The sequence below is a fragment of the Phyllobates terribilis genome, unplaced genomic scaffold (assembly GCF_046119375.1).
Source record: "Phyllobates terribilis strain yellow unplaced genomic scaffold, ASM4611937v1 Scaffold_1__5_contigs__length_1240528914, whole genome shotgun sequence".
In the NCBI taxonomy this organism is placed as follows: domain Eukaryota; kingdom Metazoa; phylum Chordata; class Amphibia; order Anura; family Dendrobatidae; genus Phyllobates; species Phyllobates terribilis.
Window position 1 is genome coordinate 14,563,019 of NW_027362761.1, and position 21,723 is coordinate 14,584,741.

The 21,723-nt window shown below is 45.6% G+C and overlaps 1 protein-coding gene across 1 annotated transcript in view; it reads left to right on the forward strand.

Annotated features, from left to right (window-relative positions):
* The first annotated feature begins 1,269 nt into the window (after positions 1–1,269).
* PALM (paralemmin) overlaps positions 1,270–21,723 on the forward strand; it is a 157,388-nt gene continuing 136,934 nt past the window's right edge. Inside the window, exon 1 of the mRNA XM_073655134.1 lies at positions 1,270–1,427. Within this exon, the coding sequence (XP_073511235.1) occupies positions 1,423–1,427 (5 nt within the window). The 5' untranslated portion in view covers positions 1,270–1,422. The remainder of the gene's footprint in view (positions 1,428–21,723) is intronic.

Here is a 21,723-nt window from a genome sequence, read left to right on the forward strand (position 1 = left end):
AGTGTGGGGGCATTTCTCTTTATTTTTGTAGTGTTATTTGGTCACTATATTGCGGTAATATGTGATCTAGTCATGGTGTGTTGGTATTTGTCACTTGATGTGGTATTATTGGTCTTGGTATAGGAGATTACGTTGTGTATGGAGGATTCACTTGTTCTCTCTGATATCAATAAGTAGAAGATTCTTTATTTCCAATAGAGATTCATTACTTTGACATTTAACCCCTCCCTGTCCTGTGTCTATTACACAATAGCAAATATGCACTTAGAGAGGTTCTCGGGTGAAAACAAGTAATCGCTTATCCTAAGGCCACATTCACACATTTAGCATTTGGTCAGGATTTTACATCAAGCCAAAACCAGGAGTGTGTGATAAATACAGAAGTGGTGACCAGTTTCTATTATACTTTTCCTCTGATTGTTCCACTCCTGGTTTTGGCTTACAAATACTGATGTAAAATACTGAACGTGTGAACGTGACCTAAGGATAAGTTATTGATTAGTGGGGGTCTGAATGCTGGGACCTGCACCTATCTGTAGAATGTGGAGCTTTTCTCCCCATTAGACTGGAGCTCATGTGCGACTTGACCACTGATCCATTCATTCGCTCAGTGGCTGTGAGTGCTGCTCTTGTTTTATTTCTGGAAGCCCCAAAGAGAATGAATGGAGCTGGGGTCAGACATCCCACATGCCACTCCATTTTAAAATGGGGATAAAAGTGCCCTGTCAGGTATAAAAGTTCCCCATTCTTCTGATCGATCCAATGGTCGGGATCTAATTGTTGGATTCCACCGATCCATAAGATATCTCCTACCTAACCTGTGATTCGGTGATAACTTGTTTTCATCAAAGAACCCCTGTAATGTAAACTACCGTAATTGTACATCCCAGTTATAGCGGTGCACAGTAGATGTGCAGGAGCCGCCTGTGATTTACAGTCGACGCTCCACTATAACAGGCATGTTCATATGGCTGTAAGGTGGGCCCTGAGGATCAATTCCTCCTGTGGGCCCCAGACACCCTAGTCCGACCCTGCCCTTCAGTATTGTCAGCTGTACGTGTGGCTTCACGAGACAACCATTGGGAACAATCATGGAGGTTAAGGAGCAGGAAACGGGAGGCCTACTTCAAGGACACAGCATGGAGGCGCACACTGCTTGAAGGAAAGCGGCTGGAATCACACATCGAGATGTGCACGTTTTCTACCATGACGTTTCTCTGGTACAAGGGACTCTGAATGCAAATGTGTCCGAGCGTGCAGCCTCCTCTGTGTCCGCTAGAGGGCGCCGGATACATAGCGATCATATAGTGAGGCTACTGCCCTGCCGGTGCCTCCCTCCTTTCACATCAACACATAGACATTGAGGGCCAGACCAGGCTCTGCCGCCTGCACATCACCCGAGCTGTAGCAGGAGCTTGCACCATGGAGTGAGTACAAGAGAACTGGAAACGCTTTCCCTGCCCATTGCCTAGAATTGCTATCTGCATGCAGCGCATCTCCTGTGCCTACCAGCCCTCCTACATCTCCCAGTGCACCTCTACCCTGCTTCCCTCCTCACTCACCCACTCCTTATGGCACCTAGCTCTAGGCTCATCATTGCCATTCCTCTTACATTCCTATGCTGCATTGCCTTTTTCCTTGCACTTCTATATTTTACCACCTTACCCACCCCACACCCACTTTCTCCCTATAGACATGTAATGCCATTTTCCTGTATGCCCCAGCCCTTGTTGTCCATGGTATAGGCTGTACCCAGGCCCCTGTGCCTCTTCTCCCCAGATCTGTGTGCACCACCCCCACCTTTCCCTGTCTCTAGTGATTTCTCAAATTCCTGATCTTCCTGTAATCACATCGAGAGCCTGCATCCCCTGCTGCTGTGCTGCCCCTCCTGAGAGACCCCTGCTGCTGTGCTGCCCCTCTTCCCTGCTGCTGTGCTGCTCCTCCTGAGAGATCCCTGCTGTGCTGCCCCTCCTGAGAGATCCCTGCTGCTGTGCTGCCCCTCATCCCTGCTGCTGTTCTGCCCCTCCTGACAGACCCCTGCTGCTGTGCTGCCCCTCCTGAGAGATCCCTGCTGCTGTGCTGCCCCTCCTGATAGATCAGTGCTGCTCATGGTTGCCCCACATCCCTGCTGTGCTGCCCCTCATCCCTGCTGTGCTGCCCCTCCTGATAGATCAGTGCTGCTCATGGTTAACCCACATCCCTGCTGTGCTGCCCCTCCTAATAGATCAGTGTTGCTCATGGTTGCCCCACATCCCTGCTATGCTGCCCCTCCTGATAGATCAGTGTTGCTCATGGTTGCCCCACATCCCTGCTGTGCTGCCACTCTTGATAGATCAGTGTTGCTGCTGTGCTGCCCCTCCAGAGAGATCCCTGCTGCTATGCTGCCCCTCCTGTTAGATCAGTGCTGCTCATGGTTGCCCCACATCCCTGCTGTGCTGCCCCTCCTGATAGATCAGTGCTGCTCATGGTTGCCCCACATCCCTGCTGTGCTGCCCCTCCTGATAGATCAGTGCTGCTCATGGTTGCCCCACATCCCTGCTGTGCTGCCGCTCCTGATAGATCAGTGCTGCTCATGGTTGCCCCACATCCCCTGCTGTGCTGCCCCTCCTGATAGATCAGTGTTGCTCATGGTTGCCCCACATCCCCTGCTGTGCTACCCCTCCTAATAGATCAGTGCTGCTCATGGTTGCCCCACATCCCCTGCTGTGCTGCCCCTCCTGATAGATCAGTGCTCCTCATGGTTGCCCCACATCCCCTGCTGCTATGCTGCCCCTCCTGATAGATCAGTGCTGCTCATGGTTGCCCCACATCCCCTTCTGCTGTGCTGCCCCTCCTGATAGATCAGTGCTGCTCATGGTTGCCCCACATCCCCTGCTGTGCTGCCCCTCCTGATAGATCAGTGCTCCTCATGGTTGCCCCACATCCCCTGCTGCTGTGCTGCCCCTCCTGATAGATCAGTGCTGCTCATGGTTGCCCCACATCCCCTGCAGCTGTGCTGCCCCTCCTAATAGATCAGTGCTGCTCATGGTTGCCCCACATCCCCTGCTGTGCTGCCCCTCCTGATAGATCAGTGCTCCTCATGGTTGCCCCACATCCCCTGCTGCTATGCTGCCCCTCCTGATAGATCAGTGCTGCTCATGGTTGCCCCACATCCCCTTCTGCTGTGCTGCCCCTCCTGATAGATCAGTGCTGCTCATGGTTGCCCCACATCCCCTGCTGTGCTGCCCCTCCTGATAGATCAGCGCTGCTCATGGTTGCCCCACATCCCTGCTGTGCTGCCCCTCCTGATAGATCAGTGCCGCTCATGGTTGCCCCACATCCCCTGCTGTGCTGCCCCTCCTGATAGATCAGCGCTGCTCATGGTTGCCCCACATCCCCTGCTGTGCTGCCCCTCCTGATAGATCAGCGCTGCTCATGGTTGCCCCACATCCCTACTGTGCTGCCCCTCCTGATAGATCAGTGCTCCTCATGGTTGCCCCACATCCCCTGCTGCTGTGCTGCCCCTCCTGATAGATCAGTGCTGCTCATGGTTGCCCCACATCCCCTGCAGCTGTGCTGCCCCTCCTAATAGATCAGTGCTGCTCATGGTTGCCCCACATCCCCTGCTGTGCTGCCCCTCCTGATAGATCAGTGCTCCTCATGGTTGCCCCACATCCCCTGCTGCTATGCTGCCCCTCCTGATAGATCAGTGCTGCTCATGGTTGCCCCACATCCCCTTCTGCTGTGCTGCCCCTCCTGATAGATCAGTGCTGCTCATGGTTGCCCCACATCCCCTGCTGTGCTGCCCCTCCTGATAGATCAGTGCTGCTCATGGTTGCCCCACATCCCTGCTGTGCTGCCCCTCCTGATAGATCAGTGCTGCTCATGGTTGCCCCACATCCCTGCTGTGCTGCCCCTCCTGATAGATCAGTGCTGCTCATGGTTGCCCCACATCCCTGCTGTGCTGCCCCTCCTGATAGATCAGTGCTGCTCATGGTTGCCCCACATCCCCTGCAGCTGTGCTGCCCCTCCTGATAGATCAGTGCTGCTCATGGTTGCCCCACATCCCCTGCTGTGCTGCCCCTCCTGATAGATCAGCGCTGCTCATGGTTGCCCCACATCCCCTGCTGTGCTGCCCCTCCTGATAGATCAGCGCTGCTCATGGTTGCCCCACATCCCTGCTGTGCTGCCCCTCCTGATAGATCAGTGCTGCTCATGGTTGCCCCACATCCCTGCTGTGCTGCCCCTCCTGATAGATCAGTGCTGCTCATGGTTGCCCCACATCCCCTGCTGTGCTGCCCCTCCTAATAGATCAGCGCTGCTCATGGTTGCCCCACATCCCTGCTGTGCTGCCCCTCCTGATAGATCAGTGCTGCTCATGGTTGCCCCACATCCCTGCTGTGCTGCCCCTCCTGATAGATCAGTGCTGCTCATGGTTGCCCCACATCCCTGCTGTGCTGCCCCTCCTGATAGATCAGTGCTGCTCATGGTTGCCCCACATCCCTGCTGTGCTGCCCCTCCTGATAGATCAGTGCTGCTCATGGTTGCCCCACATCCCCTGCAGCTGTGCTGCCCCTCCTGATAGATCAGTGCTGCTCATGGTTGCCCCACATCCCCTGCTGTGCTGCCCCTCCTGATAGATCAGCGCTGCTCATGGTTGCCCCACATCCCCTGCTGTGCTGCCCCTCCTGATAGATCAGCGCTGCTCATGGTTGCCCCACATCCCTGCTGTGCTGCCCCTCCTGATAGATCAGTGCTGCTCATGGTTGCCCCACATCCCTGCTGTGCTGCCCCTCCTGATAGATCAGTGCTGCTCATGGTTGCCCCACATCCCCTGCTGTGCTGCCCCTCCTAATAGATCAGTGCTGCTCATGGTTGCCCCACATCCCCTGCTGTGCTGCCCCTCCTGATAGATCAGTGCTGCTCATGGTTGCCCCACATCCCCTGCTGTGCTGCCCCTCCTAATAGATCAGTGCTGCTCATGGTTGCCCCACATCTCCCGCTGTGACATGTCAACAAGAATGCTAGCCATTTGCCAGTGCTGTTTCTAACTCTATACACTGTCGCTCTTTATGGCTAGTCTGTGCTGTGCTTGCCCCCCTTCCATCACTGCCTGCCCTTCATATGAACTGTTTACCAGTATAGGGAGTCTCCCTCCTCCAGATCCAAGTTCCCCACACTGGGGCTAAGAGCTCTCTGATCCTTTACGACCATATGGCTTATCAACACCTGTTGGAATTGCTGTATCCACCCCAATGCTGCCTAATTGTAGGACCCCTATAAAAAAAAAATCTGTGACCACCTGTGCTGCTCCAAAGGAGGGGCTGTGATGCAGATTTTAGACATGGCTGCAAGGTGCAATAGGAGGGCAATAGGCGGTAACGTAAGAAGAGAGAGCAGGGTAGCACTAGGAAGATGAAAGAATGCAGAGGCAGCGGGGGAGAGAGAAGGAGGGAGACATCATGGAGTGTAGACAGAATGAGCAGGAAAGGGAACAGGGAGTGAGTGGCCTCAGTACGGAACCAGAGACACATTCCAAAACAAGGTTCCAGTTCCTACTCCGGCCAACAATGCACTTCCCAGAGAAATGCTCCTTCACCAATAACACTGGGAGGTTTTACAACCTGCGGAGAAGGAGAATAACATGAACTGGTGTAAAATAACCTAGAAATGCAGTAATGCTTGTCAAGTTGTAGATTCGTGAGCGGAGCAATATAATAAGGCACAGGGGATTAATAACCAACAAACACAATTATATAATAACACATTTAGTGATATAATAACAGCAATTTAATCACTCAAAGTGTAACATGTATGGCAGCATGCTGCGACTGGCTGCACGATCACTGACTTATTGAGCGCGGGGTTTAACTTAAACAAATGTGTATGTCTGAAAGAAAAATAGATTTCTAATATCCATGTTCTGAAATCATTCAGTAAAGTGGAAGCATCTCAGCACTAAAGAAGACGTCTGAGCGAAATGCCATAAATGAGTGACTCTCATCAAGACTGGATAGGGTGTCATGTCTGCTGTGGCTACCAGTACGCAGTGCTACATGGACGCCGCATCCTTTTCACTCTTAGGCTATGTGCCCACGATGCAGAAATGAAGCAGAAATTTTCCGAAGCATGTCTGCATGTCCTTGGCTGAAAAAACGCATACGAATTTTACACGTGTTTTTGATGCGATTTTTAAGCGTTTTTACTTCCGGATTTGCCATGCGTTTTTCCAATGCATTGTATAGGCAAATCCGCATGCGGAAACACACAAGAAATGGTCATGCTGCACAGAACTTGCAAAATGTCATAGGAAGTCATGGGATAAGGTATGCAATGCGTTTCTTCTGCATTTCAGCACGGAAAAAAAACGCACCAAATCCGCATCGTGTGCACATAGCCTAAGGTTTGATTGGGGTCCCTAGGGTTGGAGGTCCCACCTATCATACAGTGATGGCTAATCCTAGCAACATCCCATTTTAGCATTCCTTTGCCCATCCTTACTCATTTGTCTTTTATCATACATGGTAGTACCCAGGGTTGCCAACCGTCCAGAAATTTCAGGACAGTCCATAAAAATAGATCACTTTTTTGCCCTTCCATGATTTTGTTTTAAAGCTGAATAAATTTATACAGATTATTTTGACTGGAATTATCATTTCACAGTTTATAGTGTGTGCAGCTGATGTTTTCATATCACAATTATGGGCTGTAAACATGTATAATAAGAATGATTTATTATAGTTTTTCAATGTGTCCATAAAAATATTGTCTGTCCGTAATTTTTTGAGAAACTGTCCAGAAAGATAAGTCAAGTTGGCAACCCTGGTAGTAACATGCAACCTTTAGCCTTAGGGTGCTTTCACATTGCGATCTGTGTTCCCGTCAGGGGGCATACATCCTAAAATTCCCCGCAGAACGGGGTCTGGACATATGCTGTGTCAGCCTACGTCTGAGTGTCCGCCTCCCGAAAAAAGTGCACGGCAGAGCGCATGTTCTCTCTGCCGTTACCATTGCGGTCTATGGCCCCCGTCACAGCATATATTCGGACCCCGTTTTGCGGGGAATTTTAGGACGTACAGTACAGACCAAAAGTTTGGACACACCTTCTCATTTAAAGATTTTTCTGTATTTTCATGACTATGAAAATTGTACATTCACACTGAAGGCATCAAAACTATGAATTAACACATGTGGAATTATATACTTAACAAAAAAGTGTGAAACAACTGAAAATATGTCTTATATTCTAGGTTCTTCAAAGTAGCCATCTTTTGCTTTGATGACTGCTTTGCACACTCTTGGCATTCTCTTGATGAGCTTCAAGAGGTAGCCACCGGAAATGGTTTTCACTTCACAGGTGTGCCCTGTCAGGTTTAATAAGTGGGATTTCTTGCCTTATAAATGGGGTTAGGACCATCAGTTGTGTTGTGCAGAAGTCTGGTGGATACACAGCTGATAGTCCTACTGAATAGACTGTTAGAATTTGTATTATGGCAAGAAAAAAGCAGCTACATAAAGAAAAACGAGTGGCCATCATTACTTTAAGAAATGAAGGTCAGTCAGTGCAAAAAATTGGGAAAACTTTGAAAGTGTCCCCAAGTGCAGTTGCAAAAACCATCAAGCGCTACAAAGAAACTGGCTCACATGAGGACCGCCCCAGGAAAGGAAGACCAAGAGTCACCTCTGCTTCTGAGGATAAGTTTATCCGAGTCACCAGCCTCAGAAATCGCAGGTTAACAGCAGCTCAGATTAGAGACCAGGTCAGCATACACATCTCTTCAACAACTATTAAGAGGAGACTTTGTGCAGCAGGCCTTCATGGTAAAATAGCTGCTAGGAAACCACTGCTAAGGACAGGCAACAAGCAGAGGAGACTTGTCTGGGCTAAAGAACACACGGAATGGACATTAGACCAGTGGAAATCTGTGCTTTGGTCTGATGAGTCCAAATTTGAGATCTTTGGTTCCAACCATCGTGTCTTTGTGCGACGCAGAAAAGGTGAACGGATGGACTCTACATGCCTGGTTCCCACCGTGAAGCATGGAGGAGGAGGTGTTATGGTTTGGGAGTGCTTTGCTGGTGACACTGTTGGGGATTTATTCAAAATTGAAGGCATACTGAACCAGCATGGCTACCACAGCATCTTGCAGCGGCATGCTATTCCATCCGGTTTGCGTTTAGTTGGACCATCATTTATTTTTCAACAGGACAATGACCCCAAACACACCTCCAGGCTGTGTAAGGGCTATTTGACCAAGAAGTGATAGGGTGCTACACCAGATGACCTGGCCTCCACAGTCACCAGACCTGAACCCAATAGAGATGGTTTGGGGTGAGCTGGACCGCAGAGTGAAGGCAAAAGGGCCAATAAGTGCTAAGCATCTCTGGGAACTCCTTCAAGATTGTTGGAAGACCATTTCCGGTGACTACCTCTTGAAGCTCATCAAGAGAATGCCAAGAGTGTGCAAAGCAGTCATCAAAGTAAAAGGTGGCTACTTTGAAGAACCTAGAATATAAGACATATTTTCACTTGTTTCACACTTTTTTGTTAAGTATATAATTCCACATGTGTTAATTCATAGTTTTGATGCCTTCAGTGTAAATGTACAATTTTCATAGTCATGAAAATACAGAAAAATCTTTAAATGAGAAGGTGTGTCCAAACTTTTGGTCTGTACTGTATGCCCCGACGGGGACACAGAACGCAATGTGAAAGCACCCTTATACCTGACAGCCCAGAAATACTTCTAATCTGGTACTTGTACAGAGCCTCCAGCATTGCTCCCGGCTGGGTCTTCCACCAGAACTCAGATATGATGGCGGGAGATGCAGATCGGGGGGCATCACCTTTAGCAGCTCCTCTACAAGGTCTTTGGCTCCCCCTGTGAAATTTAAGCTTTTGCCAGAAGACTCATCAGTAGTTACGATGATGGTTCCATATACTCTGTGAAGCTGCAGATGAATATGGGTATTCAGATGATTTGTGTTGATTATGGATGGTTTACAGTATGTCTTTATTTTCACATGAGATAAAAGGAATGTTGACAGTTTCTGGAAACTTGGGTATCTTTGATAATGTTAATGTCTTAGTAATGAGGCATCTCCGTCTCACTATGTTGCTATGGAGAGTTGCGAGTCTTGGTAGTATGCTGCCAAAAGAGAACTGCTGTCTATAAATAGAGGCAATCTCACATAGTGATTATAATGAGAATGACGTACTACCGCCTTTTTTTAATTTCTAGTTATATTGATTGTATGGGACATAAAAAAGCACTATGATGGGGATCATTGATCGCTGTGGCAACTTCTCTTGCTGGCTCATACAAATAGCTGCTGATCCGCCAGTTTGGATCAGCCACCAGCCCCATAGTGTATGCAGCATTTTAACATGGCAGTGCATTTTAGCTGTGAGAATACAATATGGCAGCATTTCTAGAGCTTCTCCAGTTTAGAGGTACTCTACATAATGTATTAGCAAAGTGCATAACCAGCAATAGCCTAATATATTACTAATGGAATGAGGCCATTGTAAGACAGCAGAGGAGTGCTCATCAGCAAGCTATAGATTTTTATTTTATTTTACTCATTTATATAGGGCCATTAATACCATACCACTTTACAGACATTATCAGCACGGTCCCCATTGGGGCTCACACCCTAAATTCCCTATCAGTATGTCTTTGGAGTGTGGGAGGAAACCAGAGAACCTGGAGGAGACCCACGCAAACACAGGGAGAACATATAAACTCCTTGCAGATGTTGTCGTCGGTGGGATATGAACCCAGGACCCCAGCGCCGCAAGGCTGCAGCGCTAACCACTGATCCACCATGCTGCCCAGATGGTTGTGTTTGGTAGTCCAGAAGGTGTGAATGGGCCAGAGATTATGGATTGTAGGACCGTAGGGACGCAGAAATGTCAAATTATGGATTGTAAAACAGGAGGGACACAGAAATGACAGATTATGGATTGTAGGACAGGAGGGATGCAGAAATGACAGATTATGGATTGTAGGACAGGAGGGAAGCAGAAATGACAGATTATGGATTGTAGGACAGGAGGGATGCAGAAATGACAGATTATGGATTGTAGGACAGGAGGGATGCAGAAATGACAGATTATGGATTGTAGGACAGGAGGGAAGCAGAAATGACAGATTATGGATTGTAGGACAGGAGGGATGCAGAAATGACAGAATATGGATTGTAGGACAGGAGGGAAGCAGAAATGACAGATTATGGATTGTAGGACAGGAGGGATGCAGAAATGACAGATTATGGATTGTAGGACAGGGGGATACAGAAATGACAGATTATGGATTGTATTACAGGAGGGATGCAGAAATGTCAGATTATGGATTGTAGGACAGGAGGGATGCAGAAATGACAGATTATGGATTGTAGGACAGGAGGGATGCAGAAATGACAGATTATGGATTGTAGGACAGGAGGGATGCAGACATGACATAATATGGATTGTAGGACAGGAGGGATGCAGACATGACATAATATGGATTGTAGGACAGGAGGGATGCAGAAATGACAGATTATGGATTGTAGGACAGGAGGGATGCAGAAATGACAGAATATGGATTGTAGGACAGGAGGGATGCAGAAATGACAGAATATGGATTGTAGGGCAAGAGGGAAGCAGAAATGACAGATTATGGATTGTAGGACAGGAGGGATGCAGAAATGACAATATGGATTGAAGGACAGGAGGGATGCAGAAATGACAGATTATGGATATGAGGACAGGAGGGACGCAGAAATGACAGATTATGGATTGTAGGACAGGAGGGATGCAGAAATGACAGATTATGGATTCTAGGACAGGAGGGATGCAGAAATGACAGATTATGGATTGTAGGACAGGAGGGATGCTGAAATGACAGATTATGGATTGTAGGAAAGGAGGGATGCAGAAATGACAGAGATTATGGATTGTAGGACAGGAGGGATGCAGAAATGACAGATTATGGATTGTAGGACAGGAGAGATTATGGATTGTAGGACAGGAGGGATGCAGAAATGACAGATTATGGATTGTAGGACAGGAGAGATTATGGATTGTAGGACAGGAGGGATGCAGAAATGACAAATTATGGATTGTAGGACAGGAGGGATATAGGAGTAATAGATTATGAATTGTAGGACATGAGGAATGGAGAAATGACAGAATATAGATTGTAGGACATGAGGGATGCAGAAATGACAGAATATGGATTGTAGGACAGGAGGGATGCAGAAATGACATTGTGGATTGTAGTACAGGAGGGATGCAGAAATGACAGATTATGGATTGTAGGACAGGAGGGAAGCAGAAATGACAGATTATGGATTGTAGGACAGGAGGGAAGCAGAAATGACAGATTATGGATTGTAGGGCAGGAGGGAAGCAGAAATGACAGATTATGGATTGTAGGACAGGAGGGATGCAGAAATGACAATATGGATTGTAGGACAGGAGGGATGCAGAAATGACAGATTATGGATTGTAGGACAGGAGGGACGCAGAAATGACAGATTATGGATTGTAGGACAGGAGGGATGCAGAAATGACAGATTATGGATTCTAGGACAGGAGGGATGCAGAAATGACAGATTATGGATTGTAGGACAGGAGGGATGCAGAAATGACAGATTATGGATTGTAGGAAAGGAGGGATGCAGAAATGACAGAGATTATGGATTGTAGGACAGGAGGGATGCAGAAATGACAGATTATGGATTGTAGGACAGGAGAGATTATGGATTGTAGGACAGGAGGGATGCAGAAATGACAGATTATGGATTGTAGGACAGGAGAGATTATGGATTGTAGGACAGGAGGGATGCAGAAATGACAAATTATGGATTGTAGGACAGGAGGGATATAGGAGTAACAGATTATGAATTGTAGGACATGAGGAATGGAGAAATGACAGAGATTATGGATTGTAGGACAGGAGGGACGCAGAAATGACAGATTATGGAAAGTAGGACAGGAGGGATGCAGAAATGACAGATTATGGAAAGTAGGACAGGATAGATTATGGATTGTAAAACAGGAGAGATGCAGAAATGATAAGAATTAGAAAATTCCTCTTTTTATTATTTTTATTCTCTTAGGCTATGTGCCCACGATGCAGAAATGCTCCCACTTCTGCAAAATAATTGGTAGTGCTGCGTTTTTTTCCGCAATGATAATCCGCAGTGGAAATTTCCGCAGCATGTGCACAGCACATGCGGATTATCATTGGGGAACATGGCAGACCTTCTACCAAGTGTTTTTTAAGCGTTTCTGCAGTTTTTTTGCGCTTAAAAAACGCATCGTGGGCACACAGCCTCAGAGGAGTTTGGATGCATGAGATTTAAGTATGGAATAAAAATGATAGTTGACGTGAGGTTACACCTGTTCTTGGGCTGTACTTGTCCTGCAGTTTATGATACACTTGAAAGGGACTTAAGTTCAATACTAGAAAGAGTGTCACTGTTTTTGTTTAATACAAAATTATTATAAAATAATTTATCACGGTATTGCTATTATACTGTTCCTGAAAGGGTTTTTCCACTACTATGCTGTTGAAGAACTATCCTTAGTCCTTAGTCATCTATATGAGTGGGGGAAGACATCCTTTACACCCAGCGATCAGCTGTTACCAGCTTCAGCAGCAGATGGATGTACAGTGTGTATGGAATGGAGCTCTACAGCGCCATCACATTGCTTAGTGGCCGCTTCCGAGTACAGCAGATCAGCTTCTATTCAGATGACTAGCACACCTCCCTTTGCTGTTTGTACTAGTCACAATGTATATTCTAACTATTTGTAGCTGAACTAAACTCAGAACATATTTTGTCTTAGGGTCCTTTCACATTGTTCTTCTCTGTACGTTCGTGGGTCCCGTCGGGGCTTGCGTCTGTACAGTGGCGGACACTGACTGATTGGGGCCCCTGTGAAAGAAATGTGTCTGGGTCCCCTTCCTTTTATGACGACAAAGCCACACACACACATATATATATATCTTACAAAGTCTCCTTTACTATGTATATTACCATCTCTTATTACACAGTGCCCTCTCTTATTACGTACAGCTCCGTACCTTACATATCGCATTATATAGCGCCTTGTTTTTTATTACATATCGTCCTCTCTTGTTAGATATATAATGCAATGACTGCGAAGAATGAGAAAGCTTCTTTTCTGATGGAGGTGACTGATGGACTGGTCTTCTCATTACCGGCTGCTCCATCAGCTCCTCTTTCAGCAATCATTTTATATCTAATAAGAGAGGACTATGTAATAAAAGAAGGCGCTGTGAGTAACAAAAATAACAAGAAAATGCTATGTAAGGGACAATGCTATACATAACAAGAAAGGGTGCTGTGAATAAAAATAACAAGAATACGCTATATAAGGGACAGCACTGTACATAACAGCAGAGGACGCTTTATAATAAGGGACCGCCCCATACATAACTAGAGAGGATGATATGTAATAAGGGGCAGTGTTATACATAACAAAAGAGGAAACTATGTAACTAATGACGGCGCTATACATAATAAGTGAGTACACTATATACTAAGGGACTGTGCTATACATAATAAGTGAGTACACTATATACTAAGTGATGGTGCTATACATAATAAGGCTACATTCCTGTATCCATGTGCAGTGTCGGTGTGCTGCCCGCTTTAACAGACACATTGAGCTTGTCCTATTCTGATCCTCAAAATCAGATCAGAACAAAACATTCTCTGACCCTCACGGATCTCATTCTCGGATCATGTGTGAATGGACGTATAAAACTCTATGAATCCATGTGCCGTCCGGTAAAAATATCTGGCAGCACACGGCCATTTCACACAAATGTGAGAATGTGGCCTAAGGAATTTTATGAATAACATTTTCACTCCAAGTCACACAGAACAGTTCAGAATAAAATTTACATCCAGGTACTTACCACTGACATCTTGTCTGATTAGAGCCATTTTCTGTTGTTTCTTCTCCAACTGATCAGACCTTCATGTCAACATCTCCTGGTCACGACTCATCTTGTCACGATGATCTCCAGCCTAGAAAATAACAAGGTCACATATATTGTACACATACATGCGTCTCCCTCGCTCTGCGCCCCTAACTACAGATATGTATCCCACCATTAACCAATCAAAACATAAAGTGATAAGCCAGCACTGTTTCCCCCATTAACTATAATCTCCGCCACCCAATATATATAAATCATTCAGTCTCTGTGACTGACCCCAATTAATTTTAAGGCTATGTGCACACGCTATGTTTTTGCTGCGGAAAACATACAAGGTTTTACAGTACAAGCAAAGTAAATGAGATCTCTGAAGTCTGATGCACAAGTTGCTTATCTTTTCCTTGCAGATTTGCAGCAGATTAAAATCTGCATAATGTCAATTCTTTCAGCATATCTCACCTGAACTAATGAGTTGGGGAAAATACACAACAAAATCATGTCAAAAACATGGCAAAAAAATGTATTTTACGCAGCTTTCTTCCTGCCAATACATTAGGATATGCTGCAGAATTTTCTCCTGCAAATCCTGAACATGTGCACATAGCCATAGTCCCTGTCCTGTGTCCCCCCCATTCATTATAAGTCCTTGATAGCATCATAATGAATATGAGGGTGGGAGGAGACATCCTTCGCCACCTCCCAATTCATTACAAGTCCCTGATAGCATCTTCTCCCACTTTTCAATTCATTATAAAGTGTCCTATGTATGTCCGCGCCTGCATTTGAACCCCCCACTAAACGGGATTCAGAAATCTGCACCTATGGGGCCATACACTATAATGGTGCCCGATGGCGCATACATCTGAATGCCGTTTTGCGAGGGGTTCGGCTGTAAGCCCCGACGGGACCCACGAACGTGAAGATAAGCGCAATGTAAAAGCCCCATTAAGAACACAGGAAGTTGTGTGTTTCCAAGGTGCAGTGACCCTATGGGCTGCCTCTTCCCCATGCTACTCATTTCCTTCTTCTGGGGAATACAAACCCAGGCTTAGAGCTCTTGAGGACCTTGGACAACATTGGTTCCTGATCCTTTCAGGGCCAGTTGTTCTGAGATAAAGAAGCGGACAATGGGCTCCTTTTTGAGAAAGCCTGTGACAGACCACATCCTTGAGCACTTTTCTGTAGCACTTTATTTGCACTTGCTACAGCAGAAACTAGATACAAAAGGGAAGGACACTTCAAGGCTGAGAACATATAACCAGTCGGAGTAATATAAGATTTCTCAGGAGCTTCTTCCTGTAGAAGGATTTTCCATTTTTAGATGATTTGAGAAGACTGACTTTTTAATGCCACAACTTTATGCTGATTTATATTTCACAGTATTACATCATTTATTCAAAAACATGAATTACATGTATTTATCGGCACAATGTGAAGCAAAATACAGGATTAAAATATGGACAGTATACATAGAATGATTTTGATCTGATTTTTCTATTGTATAGGAAAATTTGGCAGGTATGAAAAAAGAAAATTTACCATTTTAATTTGTATTATTTCAGAACTTTTTTTGGTGGCACATGGAAGAGCTACAACAAAATGATACAGAAATGCAGAGCTCAATGTACTGCCATACAGGGTACTTAACATTTTGCATCATCTTGAATCAAGTGAGGCTTGTATCATTAATTTTTTGCTCAAGTAAGGTCAAACTTTACAAAGAAGCATGCATGTTAAAGGGAATGTCAGTAGGATCAACCCTTCAAGGCTGTCTGTATGGGCATGTAGATTATAGGAAGCTGAATAACATGATACCTTAATATCTCTGATCTCATGTCTTATGCCAGAGATATCCATGTTTTTCTTGTATGTAAATGAGCTTTCAGGACTATGGGCCGGACACTGATCTGCAGGAGAATCTGCCTCCAGAGATTATTTTACATGAAGGGGAGTTACCAGTGTGAGACATGAAAATAACACAGAACAGAAGAACTGAACTTTGTCTCTTTACAAACACATTGGCAGCTGCAGCTCTCACAGCTCTGCTGTATTGCAATAATATTACAACCCTGCCTGTGAGATGGAAGTTGAAGCTGAGAGGAACCTGCAGATGTGTCAGGTATAATCACACACAGCTCTGCAGTGAGATCAGAGAGCGGCCATTACACATCACACTGGTAACTCCCCTTCATGTAAAATAAGCTCTGGAGGCAGATTCTCCTGCAGATCAGTGATGGTTTATAACTTGCCGTTCGTGGGGATGCAACCTCTGGTAACCCCCATAGAATGGGGCTTTAAAATACCCTGCCGTATCATAAGCAATCTGAAAACTATTACCTATCCTTTAAATAGGTGATAACTTTGAATCTTGGGAATAACCCTTAGAAGTTGTGAGGTGTCACCTCCATGGATCGAACTTTTTCCTGCACATCACCCAGATCTTCAATTGAATTGAGTTCTGCAGCCAAATCAACACCTTGAACCTAGTCATGTTTTTTAACCGGAATCTGTCACAAGGTTTTTGCCACATAATCTGAGAGCAGCATGATGTAAGGGAAAAGACCCTGATTCCACTGACGTGTCACTTATTGCGCTTCTTGATGCAGTTTTGATAAAATCACTGTTTTATCAGTAGAAGTTTATGTTTGATGAACAGTAAACCTGCTGCCATGTTGTCCTCCATATTCATGAGCTTTGTATAATCTTTCTCTCACCACTAATTCGCAGCTTTCTACCCATGCACAGTGTACATAGAAAGCTGCCAATCAGTGATGTGGGGGGGATTATACAGTGCTCAGCATTCACAGAACTGGTAGATCTGCAGCAGAAAAAACACTGATATTATTAAGTCTGCAACCACAAGCCCAGTAAGTGATACATTGTTGGAATCAGAGTCTTTGTCTCTATGTTATGCCGCTCTTTGATGAGCTAGAAAAGCCTGGTGAAAGATTCCTTTTAAACTATTTGTGAACAAACTTTGCAGTGTGGTAGTATGCATTATCCTGCTGAGAGAGACCACTGCAATTAGAAAATACTGCAGTCATGGAGGGGTTTACGTAGACTGCAACAATGGTTAGGTAGGTGGTATGCGTCGAAATAATATTCACATGAATTCAAGGAGCCAAGGTTGACCAGCAGAACATTTCCTAGAGAATCACACTGCTCCTAGTATGACTTCTTCCCATAGTGAATCATGGAGCCATGTATTACCATGAAATGTGATTCATCCATAAACCCGCATTCCAGTTCTGATGCTTATATACCCATTGTCAGTGCCGTACCGCCAATGGCGGCAGGCCACGCCATTGCTATGGGGCCCGAGAGCCGCACAGGGCCCTTCCCGCACCTGGCCCCGCGTCCGCCCGTTAGCAGCCGGGTGCCCGCCTGCATAGAATGACGGGGGTGGAAGCATCTGCTTACGCTCCCTCCTCCATCATCATTGCTCGCGCTGACGGCCGGAGTGGGGGCCCAGTGCAAGCAATGATGATGGAGGAGGGAGCGTCAGCAGACGCTTCCACCCCCACCATTCTTCCTCGGCGTCTGACGTCTCAGAGCAGCTGGTGTGATGATATCATTACAGGATGCCCTCTGCTAGGAGATGTCCAGCGCTTCACACCACACGCGGAGGAGACTGGAGCATCGGGTGGAACCAGGAGAGGTGAGAATTGTATTTATTTTTTTAAAATCAATAACCGGTGGCCTTAATACAGTATGGGGGGTGCATTATATTGTGTGGAGGACCATGGGGGGGAATGCATTATAGTGTACTTAGGACCATGGGGGAAGTGCATTCTAGTGTGTGGAGGACCATGGGGGGCGCATTATATTGTATGGAGGACCATGGGGGATGCATTATATTGTATGGAGGACCATGGGGGGCGCATTATATTGTATGGAGGACCATGGGGTGTGCATTATATTTTGTGGAAGACCATTATATTGTGTGGAGGACCATGGGGGGAGTGCATTATAGTGTGTGGAGGACCATGGGGGGTGCATACTACTGTATGGAGGTCCATGGGGGGGGCGCATTATACTCTATAGAGGACCATGGGGGTGCATTATACTGTAAGGAGGACCATACGGGTGCATTATACCTTATGGAGTATCATGGCAAGCGCATTATATTGTGTGGAGGACCATGGGGGGAATGCATTATATGTGTGTAGGACCATGGGGGAAGTGCATTATACTGTATGGAGGACCATGGGGGTGATTATACTGTATGGAGGACCATGAGGGTGCATTATACTGTATGGAGGCTCATGGGGAGTACATTATACTGCATGGAGGACCATGGGGGAGCATTATACTGTATGAAGGACCATGGGGGTGCATTATATTGTATGGAGGACCTTGGGGAGAGCATTTTATTATATGGAGGACCATGAGGAGAGCATTTTATTATATGGAGGACCATGGAGGGTGCATTATATTTTATGGGGGACCATGGGGAGTGCACTATATTTTATGGAGGACCATGGGGAGTGCATTATATTATATGGAGGATTATGGGGGCACATTATACTATCTGGAAGGCTATGTTGGGCCATTATAATATGTGGGGGTCCATTATACAGTATGCAAGCAATTATACTGTGTGAATGTTTGTGTGGGGTCCATCATACTGTGTGAGGGCCATTATACTGTTTGGAGGGCTAGTGCGGCCATTATACTGTATGTAGGCCCATTATAGTGCATGGAGAGCTGTGTGGTGGTCACAGTTGGGGGATCATACTGTGTTGGGGTCACCATACTTTGCCTTGAGAGTTGAGGTGGGGTACAGTAGGGTCATTATACTGTGCATGTGGAGGCTAATGTGGAGGAATTCACCATGGGGGTATCACACTGTGTTTGTCGGGCACTTTTGTTTGCATAATACTTTATGGGGGCAATGAAAGAGGATTATAGGACTTCAGCAGGAGGAAAATTACTATGTAAAGGCTGGAAAGTTGTGAGATATGCTGTTCTGTAACCCCAACAATTATTAATTTTTTTTTCTTTTGGGGGGGGGGGCAATTAGCGCTTCTGCTATGGGGCCCCATGATTTCTATGTACGCCTTTGCCCATTGTTAGTTTTCTACGTGGACAGCGGTACTCATGGCCGCGCTGACTGGTATGTGACTACACAGCACGATATGACGCAAACTGTGATGCACCTGTTATCAACACTTTTCTATTATAGCTGCATTAACTTTTCCATCTAATTTTTCCTACAGTAGCTTTCCTTTGGATTCAGACTAGTGATGAGCGAGTATGTTCTGTTAACCCTTTCAGCGAGCATGCTCGGGTGTTATGTTTTACTCAATCTGTGTGCATGATTTGAGACTGTTTGACAGCTTTAATACATGTGAGGAATGCCTAAGAAACAGGCATTCCTCACATGTATTAAAGCTCTCAAACAGTCGCAAATCATGAGCACTGGAGTGACTAAAACATAACACCCCGAGCACGCTGAAGATAACTCGGAAAACACCCGACCATGCTCGTAAATCTCGAGTAAAGAGCATGCTTGCTCATCACTCGTTCAGACCTGTCAGGCTAGCCTTCGCTACTTAGGTGCATCAATGAACCTTGTGTGCCCACGGACATCTTTTGTTATGTAATAGCCACTGCCCACTTGGAGCAGCCCGAAAGTCTCTGACCCAGACATCTAGCCATCACAACGTCGCTCAAATCCTTTTACTTGCCCATTTGTCTATCAAATTGAAGAACTAATTGTTCACGTGCTGCCTTTTTTGTCCTAAGGTGTCATTGTTACTCCTTTCACCTGTCAGTGATTTGGATGTTGTAGTTGATAGGTGTATGTCACGCTAAATTGTGCTTGGTTGAGCTCTTAGCAGTTGTTTACTGATAATTTTGTTTTATATATGATCTATAGCAGAGAATATTGTAATACATTTTAGCAGATGTTTTTAATAATTAAGTGCTAGGTAATGTCATTCTACAGTTTATTTTGACATTACTTATAGATTAAACCCCCAAGCCCCAACACATCAGAAAACTGACAGCTCCATGAGTGGCTTGTCAGAAAACATCATTATCCAGTCATTGATTAGCTTGGTGCTGAATCACTCGATTGGGACACTGATGGACGTAATTACCCCTGACTATCTAGACCATTCGTTTACCACCACTGATGAAGGAGCTATTGTGTCATTATGGTGCTTTGCAATTTGTGCTGTATACATAGCCTACAGCACCATGTATAGCATCATAAAAATGCTAGGAGTTGTCTTATATTAACACATTTGCTACTATATAATACATTTCATATAACTGTTTCCTAGATAAATACCATTAAAGGGACTCTGTCAGCAAAGAATGACTGTTCAAACTAAGTACAGGTGCTCTGTGCATCATGGCGGGGCCAAAGACTTAAATACACCTTCTCACTTGCTTAGTTTCCCTTTATCTCTACCCCCACCCGCTATGACTGACAGTTCTGGCTTTGCAGAGCCGGAGAAGGGAGGAGATAGAAGGAAACCAAGCAGGAGGGAAGGTGTATATAAATGATTGGTCCTGCCTTGAAGCACCCGAGCGCCTGTACTTGATAGTCATTCTGTGCTGACAGTCCCTTTAAAGAAGTTCTCCACTGCTTTGATATGGATGACGGCGCTGGAGCAGCACTTAAGCAGGGGCTGAGCTGCAGTGCCCAGGAGCAGCCTTTAAACAGTATACGGAGCTATTTTAGCTGTGTACACTGCGTATATATAAGGTGTGAGAAGCTGAACAGTGGGGGTGTGGGAACCCTCCAGTCTGATATTAATGATGTGTTCTTTGGATAAATTAACAATATCAAAACAGTAGATAACCCATTTAATCAGAAGCATTAAAGGGGTTGTCCTGGACAGTTTATGATCATTTATATGTATGCAGTAGGAGTCTGACACCCGTCACCCTCATCAATCAGCTGAAATCTGCATTGGTGGATTTAAAGAATATATGGACACTGCCGGGTGTATTGCAATTAATTTCCTATCTGTTGGGTGCTGCACCTTGTCTCCTATTCTCTTGAATGCAATACCTGACAGTGGCCACTAAAGTGCATATGGCTGCTGTGTTCCACTCTGTATTTTGCTTATATCTGGCAACTGCCGGAGACTTTATTCTGGATATGTTTTTTTACAATATGACTATGGGGTTAGTAATGGGGGCGTTTTATAGACGCCTCTCCATTACTAACCTCTGGGCTTGATGTCAGCTGCCATTACAAAGCTTACATCAACCCCAATACTATTACCCAACTTGCCACTGCACTAGAGTAAGTGGGAAGAGCAGAGGCTAAACGCCAGAATTTGTGCATCTTATGAATGCGCCGTTTTTGGGGTGGCTGAGGGCTGATGTTCTTACTCTGGGAGAGGGCCAATATCCATGGCCCCTTCCTAGCCTATTAATATCAGCCCGCAGTTGTCTGCCTAGCCTAGCCAGTTGTCTGCCTAGCTTAGCTGGATATTCATTATAGGGGGGATCCCACGTCATTTTTTGGGGGTCCCCCATTTTAATAACCAGTTAAGGCTAAGTATACAGTTGTGAGCTGATATTAATAGCATGGGAAGTTCCATTTTTATTATTCTTTTCCCAGGCTATAAACATCAGCCCCCAGCTGTCGGCTTTCCCTCAGCTGGTTAATAAAAATTATGGGGGAACCCACTCCATTTTTTTAATTTATTTATTACTTAAATACATGTACAATAAGCTACACACACCCTGCACTAATTATGTATGTCACCGACATCTTTTTATCTACTGTATCTATTCTATGTATATATCTATGTAT